This window comes from Manacus vitellinus, unplaced genomic scaffold (assembly GCF_001715985.3).
Source record: "Manacus vitellinus isolate BGI_N305 unplaced genomic scaffold, ASM171598v3 scaffold_10_pilon, whole genome shotgun sequence".
NCBI lineage: Eukaryota > Metazoa > Chordata > Aves > Passeriformes > Pipridae > Manacus > Manacus vitellinus.
The window spans coordinates 8,569,354-8,578,925 of NW_021938838.1; the positions used below are offsets into that span (position 1 = coordinate 8,569,354).

Below are 9,572 nucleotides of genomic sequence, written 5' to 3' on the forward strand. Positions count from 1 at the left end.
GCTCTGCCTCCTCCTCCTCCTGCTCCAGGTGAGCCACGGGATGGGGMGGCAGGACCCTGCCCGGGACTCCGCCAAGACCCTCCCCGGGGCAGTGGGACCTTGCCTGGAACCCTGCCCGATGTTAACGTCTCACTCTGGGCAGAGCGGGCACCGGCTGTGCCAGCGGGCAACGCCATGCCAGCCTGGCTTCACCGCCGAGACCTTCGCCCTGACCATGCCGCGGGACAGCGTGGCAGCAGGACGGGCCCTGGGACGAGGTAAGGACATGGGGATGCGTGGCTGTGAGGGACAGGAAGGCTGTGGGAATGTGGACAGGACCGTGGCGACGGGGATGGGACCGCGGGGACGGGGACGGGACCACAGGGTTGGAGTGGGTGTGTTGGACAGGAGTGGGCAATGGGGGACACGAAGCCGTGGCTCTGTGCCTGAGTGATTCTTGGGTGAGCATGGGGACATCCTCTGCCCAGTTCCATGGGGACAATGCTGTGGCAGTAGGGATGGTGCCATGGGGGCAGTTCCATGAAGGTGGGGATGGTGCCATGATGGTGGGGACGGTGCCATGGTGGTGGGGACAGGCTTGCTGTGGTGGCAGGTGACACTGGGGACAGAGCTGTGGTGGCGTGGCCACACACAGAGGTGGGGCCGCAATGAGGCCACCAGTGGTCCCAATATGGGCACTGGTGGTCCTGCAGGACGGGACGGCATTGTGGCACAGGGGCAGTGGGTGCCGCTCCCCGGGGTGCGCCGGCGTAGGCGGCGCTGACTCAGGCGCCGGAGACCTGTTGGGGCCGGCAGATTGGGGTGTGGGTGCACAGGCGCCCATCCTGCCCCACGCCTCACCTGGCACCCAGGGTTCACTGAGGCAAACTCCCCTTTGGCCCCCCAGTGCAGCCCCCCAGGGTGGCTCTTGGCAGGGGGATGGGCACTGGGATGGGCACTGGGTTAGGCTTCTCAGGTTTTGGGGACATTGGTGTCCCACTGTGCTGGCACCAAAGCCCTGTCCCAGTGTGGCGGAGGCACTGGGGAGAGGTACACCCAGAGAAGCAAGTACTGGGGGCCTGCTGCCACTTTGGGATCCCCAAAAGGAGCTCTGTGGGTACTGGGGCTGCACAGCAGTTGGGGCGTCGCCATCTGTGCCAGTTCATGGCTGACGGTGGTGTGCCAGGGTGGTTGAGGTGGGCACAGAGCTGAAGAGTACTGAGCACCCAGCAGTGTGCCAGGGGCTCCCAAACACCCTTGGTTCCAGAAAGGCTTTGCCTGGGTGAGCCAGGAGCCAAACCCTGCCCCACACCCCAGGAATTGCATTTGTTGGCTTTGTGGTTGATCATTAACAGAGTCGCCTGCGCAGAAACCGATGTCCATCGGGGCTGTGCCTGATACCAGGGTGACGGGGCAGCCCTGTGGCACAGAGACTTCCTGGAAATCCCATGTTCTTGCACCAGCACTCTCAGTTCTCGTCCCGGGCACAGACAGGGTGTGGGAGGAAGGAAACGGCCGTCTGCCCGTGGGGGCTGTGTGTCACCCAGTGATTCCTGGCTGTGCCACGGTGATGCCAGCCATGGAGTGGCCAAGTCTGGTGGGTGTCAGGCCGTGCCGTGCTACACAGCAGCTCAAAGCCCTCGGCCAGGCTGAGGAGCCGGCCTGTAATTAGCCCGATGAGTTGAGCGCGGTGTTTTCCCTCCAACAGGTCCAGACAGGCCCCGTGCGGCGCCGGGGCGGCGAAACACCTGTGCGGGGGCTGCGGCCTCCCCGGGGCTCTGCTCCGTGGGTCTGGGGGCTCAGGTGTGGTGGGGACATGGCAGGGACTGGGATGGTCTCCGTCAGCCCTGGGTGGGGAAACCTCGAGAGTCTGAAGTCACAGCGAAACTAGGGTGACGTCAGTCATGGGACGTGCCACCCGCAGCACTTTCACCCCGGGGTGAGCCCCCCCGCCCTGGCACTGCTGGGGTGTTGGCACCACTAGGGGTGGCATTGCAGGGGTGATGGCATCTGGCTTTGCCCATGCTCAGCCCTGTCAAGACCCCGTGGGACGTGGGGTGGCTTTGGGGGGCTACCCTGGTCCCCTGTGTGGGATCTCAGGTCCACACCCTGTTTGGCAGCCTGGTCATGCCAGAGTCTGGTTGTCCCAGCGCCCTGTGGGGGAGCGGGGGGAAACAGATGGAAAGTGGGGGGGATCCCACTGTGGGACCCTCTGAGGTCTCCTCTCCTCCCACCCCATCATTCCCAGAGAGGAGAGAGGCCCCCAGGCTCCCAACCTTGGGGAAGGGCGGGCTGAGGACGGCTGAGGAGGCTCTCCTTCAGCCAAACTGGAAAAACAGGTTGTGCATGGCCAGGTGGGAAGGGAGGGAGCAGGAGAGGGGGGAGCGGGAAAGGGGGAGCAGGCACTGAGCACCCAACACTCATTGAATCCAGTGGGGGCTGAGCACTGCGCACTCATTACACCCAGTGTGGGGCTGGGGGCCTCACGCTGCCCCTCGCTGCACCAACCCAACACCGTGCCAGGGCCCAGAGCCAGGCACTGTGCCTGTGCCCGTGGGTGCTGAGTGCCTCTCGTTCCCCACTACGGCTGCACCCGGCCTGTCCCGGCACGTTCCTGCCCAGCCGGCCCCACCGGCTCCCCCCCCCCCCAGCCGTGGCCGGGGGTCCTGCCGTGGGGCTGAGCAGGGCTGGCATCACACCTGCAGGTTCCCATGGGCTGGGGCGGGGGCACCGTGGTGGGGAGGGGGGCAGCAATCTCTCCCCCTCCATCCCACAGCCACCCCCGAATTCCTGAGCTGCACGTGGGCTGATGTCACCCCCACTGGTGCCTTCCACCCTGGGCACGTCCCCTTCCCGCGGTGGGTCATGCTGGGGGATGGCAGCCGCGCTGGCTGCAGGAGCCGCTGGCTCTAACAACCCTCTCCAGACAAAGGGTGTTTGTTCAGGAGCTGCGGCCGCGCGGCACCGGTTCATGTGATGCCGGCTGACCACCTCTGCCTGCTGGCCTGGCTTCTGCCACACCCAGTGTGGTGCCAAGCCGGTGACATTGGGACCTTGCCTGCCCCGGTGTATGGCAGGTGCCTGCTGTGCCTGGGGTTGGGGGTCCCAGAGGGTACTTGGGCAGGCTGGGTGCACCAAATGCCAGAGGCGCTCTGGGGGTAGCACCTTCTTGCTCGGAGGTTAATGTCCCAATCTCACAGCATGACACATCCTGGGCTGTCTTTGCTGCAGATGTGTGGTCACAGTCCCCAGCCACATGACCTTCATAGGTCACTGTATCCCACCTGCAGTGCCTGGGCTGCTGGGACACTGGGTGCCAGCATAGGTGAGCAACTGTGCCCTTGGTTTTATCAGAAAAGCAGCCAGAGCAGTGGCACCCTCTGCCTCAGGCATGGTGGTGGTGACATGCCACACCCGGAGACATGCTGTGCCACAGGGTACACCTGCATGGGGGTGTGTCACGTGCCATATGTGGGGATGTGCCATGTGTGGTGCCGTGCCGTACACGGTGCTGGGGACAGGGACATGCTGTGCCAAGTGCCACTTGCCCTATTGTCACTGTCCAGCTGGGATCCTATGGCACTGCTGGTCATGCAGTGCCCAGTCCTGGACCAAAGCCAGGACAGGGATGCACCACGTGCCATGCCCAGGACAGGATCCTGACAGGCTGTGTGTGGAGCATCCCTGCTGCCACCTGTGACCCCACGGTCCCCCCTGGGCCCCTGAGCTGCGGCCACGCCGTGCGTGCCCATGTCCCTGGGACACCCTGCCCACCTGCTGTCCTGTCCCCAGTGAGCTTTGTGGACTGTGGAGAGCCGCACTGGGCCGCTTTCCTCCCGGACGACACGCGCTTCAAGGTGAGCCGGGATGGCGTCGTTTCTGCGGCCCGGCCCCTGCAGCTCCAGCGGCGGGAGATCACTTTCACCGTGCACACGTGGGACACCGCAGGCAAGAGGCACTCGGCCAAGGTGACCCTGCGCCGGCAGTGGCACCAACACCACCGACACCACAACCAGATGCAGCAGGTAAAGCACAGACCCACTCGCTGGGGTCACGGCAGCCCCTCTCCCCGGTGCAGAGGGCTCAGCAAGGTGCTGGCACTGAGCAGAGCCATTCTCCCTGCAGGACACAGCACCTGACGTGCTGACCTTCCCGGAGCACAGACACGGCCTCCGGCGGCAGAAGAGGGACTGGGTCATTCCCCCCATCAACTGCCCTGAAAATGAGCGGGGGCCCTTCCCCAAGAAGCTGGTGCAGGTACATGGCCCTGAGGGGACAGAGTGTGGGAATGGGAGAGCACCAGAACCCTTCTCAACCCCATCTTCTCATCTCACTGCCAGATCAAATCCAACAAGGACAAGGAGACCAAGGTTTTCTACAGCATCACAGGGCAGGGAGCGGACACCATCCCTGTGGGCGTCTTCATCATCGAGCGGGAGACAGGGTGGCTGGAGGTGACGAAGCCTCTGGACCGGGAGGAGAAGGATAAGTACCTAGTGAGTGAGTGGGGACCTGCAGCGGGGGGGACAGTCCTGGGGGCTGCATGCAGGCTGACTGTGTTCTTGCAGCTCTACTCCCATGCTGTGTCAGCCAATGGGCAGCCTGTGGAGGACCCCATGGAGATCATCATCACCGTCACTGACCAGAATGACAACCGGCCCGTCTTTACCCAGCAAGTCTTTGTTGGCTACATCGAGGAGAACGCCAAGCCGGGTGCGTGGGGAACTCTGAGCTGGGACCACACAGAGCCCCGAGCAGGGGCAGTTCCAGGGTGTCCAGTGGGCTCTGTCTCATGAGTAAAATCTCCCCGGCTTGTCCCGATGTCCAGGAACATCCGTGATGACCGTGAGTGCCACGGATGCAGACGATGCGATCAACGTGAACAACGGCATTATCAGCTACTCCATCCTCAGCGAGGAGCCCAAGGGCATGCAGGAGATGTTCACCATCAACCCCGAGAAGGGCATCATCAGTGTCATCGGCACAGGGCTGGACCGGGAGGTGGGTGCCCTCGCCGTGTCCCAGGGGAACCTGCGACACCTCTGCAGAGGGACATGCCAAGGGGAGACTGGGGATGTTGAAATCCTGGGGTGCGTCCAGTTCAGGGACTTGACATCCCTGGGTCCCCATCCCCAGCTCTGGGGGTATCTGCAGCCCTGAGCCCATTGGGGGCTGTGCTAGGGACACTGCATGGACCCCCGGCACTGCTGAGCCATGAGTGCCATCACAGGGACTCCCAGTCCTGCTAAGCCCCAGGAGCAGGCACATGCCAGCCCCTCAGATGGGCAGTGGGGACGTCGACTGCATCTGTGCCAACAGGGAACAGTGAAGCCAAAGAAGGGTGGAGGGGCAGGCAGGCAATACCCGGAGGAGGGAATCATCCTGGCCCCTACCCCTGCCCTAACCTGTGTGATTTTGCCCTGCAGACCACTCCCAACTACACACTGATCATCCAGGCTGCAGACCAGGAGGGCTTCGGCCTGACCAACACTGCCACTGCCATCATCAAAGTCACTGACACCAATGACAACCCTCCTGTCTTCGACCCCGACATGGTACCCCCCGGCCCCACAGCCGCTGCTCTCCCTGGGCATCGTGGCACAAGCCCCCACACAGGGTGCTTGAGGCCACAGGGGTGACCATCACTGTCCCCGCTCTTGCAGTACGAGGGGTCAGTGGATGAGAATGACCCTGGGGTGGTGGTGGCTCAGCTGCACGTGACAGACCAAGACATGCCAGGCTCCCCGGCCTGGAAGGCCGTCTACCGCATCCAGAGTGGGGACCCAATGGGTGACTTCAACATCACCACTGACCCCAAAACCAATGATGGGCTCCTGAAAACCGCCAAGGTGGGTACCAGTCTCACGCGGCCACCTCAGCACCAGCCACCTCCCTTCTGGCACCACCCAGCTCCTTTCCCTCCCCCAGGGCCTGGATTATGAGACCCAGCAGCAGTACCACCTTGTGGTGGTGGTGGAGAATGAGGTCCCCTTCTCCGTGCCCCTGAGGCCTGCCACGGCCAGTGTCCTGGTGACGGTCAGGGATGTGAACGAGCCCCCCATCTTCGTGCCCCCGGTCAAGAAAGTGGAAGTGAGGGAGGATGTGCCAGTGGGCTACCAGGTCACCTCCTACACAGCCAAGGACCCTGACAAGGACCAGAGGCAGAAAATCACGTGAGTGAAGGGTGACAGTGGCAGAGGGCTGTGCTGGGGTGCAGGAGGGGTTGTGCTGCATTGAGCGTGCCTTCATCTCCCCCTGCTGACCACTGGCTCCCCCCAGGTACCGCATGGGCAGCGACCCTGCGGGGTGGTTGACCATTGACCCCGAGACTGGCATTGTCACAGCGGCACAGCCACTGGACCGGGAGTCAGCGCATGCCATCAACAGCACCTACAAGGCCATCGTCCTGGCCATGGACAGCGGTGAGGGTGACGGCCGCGCCCTGGGGAGGGGGCTGCTGCACCTCTATCCCCCCGCGGCTCCTGGGGGCCCTCCCCGGGAGCCTCACTGACTCTCAGCCCCACAGGGTCACCACAGGAGACTGGCACAGGGACACTGCTCCTCCTCCTCCAGGATGTGAATGACAATGGGCCTGTGCCAGAGCCCCGGAACTTTGACATCTGCAACCGGCAGCCTGAGGAGCAGATACTGAACATCGTGGACAAGGATCTGCCCCCCAACACCTTTCCCTTCAGGGCAGAGCTGGTGCATGGCTCCAGCATCAACTGGACTCTCAAGATGACTCCACCAGGTGGGTGCCATCTGTGCTGGTGCAGGGCCCATAGTGGGCATTAGGCTGGGGAAGTGCCACAGGGCAAAGTCCTGTGCTGGTGCCAAGGTTGACCCTAAACCAGAGCTGGGGGAGGGTCTGGAGCACCAGGAGTGGTTGAGGGAGCTGGGGGGGCTCAGCCTGGAGAAAAGGGGCTCAGGGGGAACCTTCTTGCTCTCTCCAGCTACCTGACATGAGGGTGGAGCCAGGTGGAGGTCAGGCTCTGAACCTTGGGAACAAGTACCAGGAAAGAGGGAGCGGCCTCAAATTGTGCCAGGGGAGGTTTAGGTTGAATACTGGGGAAAATTCATTCATGGAAAGGGTTGTCAGGCACTGGAACAGGCTGCCCAGGGCAGTAATGGAGCCATCATCCCTGTCTCTGGGGGATCTAAAAGCCATGTGGACGTGGTACTTGGGGACATTGGTTAGTGGTGGCCTTGCCAGTTCTGGGGGAACAGTTGTACTCAATAATCTTGTGGAGGCATTTTCCAACCCAAACAATTCCGTGATTCACCAAGACCTGGTGAAGCTGAACATGAGGAAGGAGCTGGAGCCAGGGGAGTACAGCGTCTTCCTGAAGCTGCTGGATGCCCAGGGCAAGGATCAGATCACGCCGGTCAAAGCACAGGTCTGCAGCTGCGAAGGGCCAGCCAAAAACTGCGAGCGCCGAGCATATGTCTCCGGGGGCATGGGCGTCCCTGCCATACTGGGCATCCTGGGGGGCATCCTGGCGCTGCTCAGTGAGTACCATGGGAGGGGGACGGACAGGACAGGGACAGGGCTGCCCTTAACCTGCTGCCCTGATACCCTGTCCCTCTGCCCACAGTCCTGCTGCTGCTGCTGCTGCTTTTCGCGAGGAGAAGAAAGGTGGTGAAGGAGCCACTGCTGCCTCCCGAGGACGATATGAGGGACAATGTCTATCACTACGACGAGGAGGGTGGCGGCGAGGAGGACCAGGTGGAATGGCTGTGCCTACCAGCCCCTGCCTGCTGGGTCCCAGTGGTGGTGTCTGTGGTTGTCCCTTGAGCCTTGTCTCCTCGTGTCCCCCCAGGACTATGACCTGAGCCAACTGCACCGCGGGTTGGATGCCCGTCCTGAGGTGATCCGCAATGACGTGGCCCCCCCACTGATGGCTGCCCCCCAGTACCGGCCCCGGCCTGCCAACCCCGATGAGATCGGGAACTTCATCGATGAGGTGAGTCCTGAATGAGAGAGTCCACGAGGTGACACCCCCATCCATCCCAGCACAATTGGGGTGCCCCCAGTGCAGGGTGGACAGGTACTGACCCCTCCACCCCCCAACAGAACCTGAAGGCGGCCGACACAGACCCCACAGCTCCCCCCTACGACTCGCTGCTGGTGTTCGACTATGAGGGCAGTGGCTCGGAGGCCACCTCGCTCAGCTCCCTCAACTCTTCCAACTCCGACGAAGACCAGGACTATGACTACCTCAACGACTGGGGCGGCCGCTTCCGCAAGCTGGCTGAGCTCTACGGCGGTGGGGAGGAAGAAGATTAGGGACTCCCAGCTGCCCCCGCCTCATTTCACCCCTCTGGACTCACTTCGGTCTCTGCCCAGGGGTGGCCAAACCCCCCTCCAACACCCACTCAACCCAGTACCCGCGTTCCCCTCACTGAGGGAGGATCGGTGTCACCGTGGATGGCGGGGTTTTTGGGGAGTCTGCGTGTTTCCTGGCCCCCTTGGCTCAATTTGGGCCATTTCCCACCCTGGAGCTGAGGTGCTCCCAGCTGAGGAGGTCAGGATCAGATCCTCCCTCACTTTTCTATGGACAAAAAGGGTTTCTCTGGCAGTCTTCAAAATACCTCGTGCTCCCATCCCCGCACAGCTGCTCTCCCACCGCGCTCCAATCATGAACCCGGCGCTGGAGCAGTGGGGTGAGGTGCTCGATAAACACAGACCAAAGATACGCCCTCGCAGGGAATTGTATTTGCTGGAGTATGTACAGGCAGATTTCTATTTTTCCGTATCCCAGATTATGGCTTGATTTCCTCCTGTATCATGCCAGGTGTAATTAGTGTGCAGTCAATGAAAGGTGCTTTCGGAAATCAAAGGGCTTTCCCGAAATCCTGACCCTTGTGTTTAGCTGTTGTTTGTATTTTTTTTATCATGAAAAAAGGGTCTGATGTGAGCTGGGAAACCAGCCTTGGCCAAGTGTTGATTGTATTGTTTTTATATAAAATTGAAATAATAAATTCTTTTAGGAAAACCTCTCTGCGTGAGGCTCTGTTGGTGCTAAAAGGCTTTACCTCCCCCACAGTTGTAGCCATGGCCCCCTCCAAAAGGCAGGTGGGAAATTAGTCATGAAACAGTTTGGGTTGGGAGGGACCTTAAAGATCATATTCCAAATTCCCTGCCAAGGGCAGGGACACCTTCCACTAGATGAGGTTGCTCCAAGCCCCGTCCAACCTGGCTGTGATGGCCGCAGATGGGGCGACCACAGCTTCTCTGAGCAATCTGTGCCAGGGCCTCACCACCCTCACAGCCAAGAATTCCTTCTCAATATCCCATCCAACCCTGCCCTCTGTCAGTGGGAAGGAATTCCCATTGTCCTGTCACTCCCCCCCCTTGTCCCAAATCCCCCCCCAGCTCTCCCGGAGCCCCTTTAGGCACTGGGATCGGCCCCACCCTTTCCCCGACCTCCCCAAGATGGCGGCGGGCGGTGCGGCCCCGCCCCTCGCTCGACCTTCCCAATATGGCGCCAGAGCCTGGTCCCGCCCCTTCCCTTCACCCCCAAGATGGCGTCTACCGCTGACAGGGACCCCAACATGGCCGGCGGCGCAGACCCGGAGCCGGAGCCGGGGCG

The 9,572-nt window shown here is 61.9% G+C and overlaps 2 protein-coding genes across 2 annotated transcripts in view; both read left to right on the forward strand.

Moving 5' to 3' along the window:
* Positions 1 to 97: 97 nt before the first annotated feature.
* LOC112841376 (cadherin-1-like) lies at positions 98 to 8,975 on the forward strand. Its single transcript, XM_029964560.1, has 15 exons — positions 98 to 257; positions 3,772 to 4,004; positions 4,105 to 4,236; positions 4,320 to 4,475; positions 4,548 to 4,692; positions 4,808 to 4,980; positions 5,406 to 5,534; positions 5,643 to 5,828; positions 5,908 to 6,152; positions 6,259 to 6,401; positions 6,506 to 6,730; positions 7,267 to 7,488; positions 7,575 to 7,705; positions 7,800 to 7,943; positions 8,054 to 8,975. The coding sequence occupies exons 1-15, from the start codon at positions 119 to 121 to the stop codon at positions 8,264 to 8,266; spliced, it is 2,616 nt and encodes an 871-aa protein (XP_029820420.1). The 5' UTR covers positions 98 to 118; the 3' UTR covers positions 8,267 to 8,975.
* A 529-nt stretch (positions 8,976 to 9,504) lies between these two features.
* Positions 9,505 to 9,572, forward strand: part of TANGO6 (transport and golgi organization 6 homolog) — a 21,951-nt gene continuing 21,883 nt past the window's right edge. Inside the window, 1 exon segment of the mRNA XM_029965541.1 lies at positions 9,505 to 9,569. Coding sequence (XP_029821401.1) covers positions 9,505 to 9,569 — 65 coding nt within the window.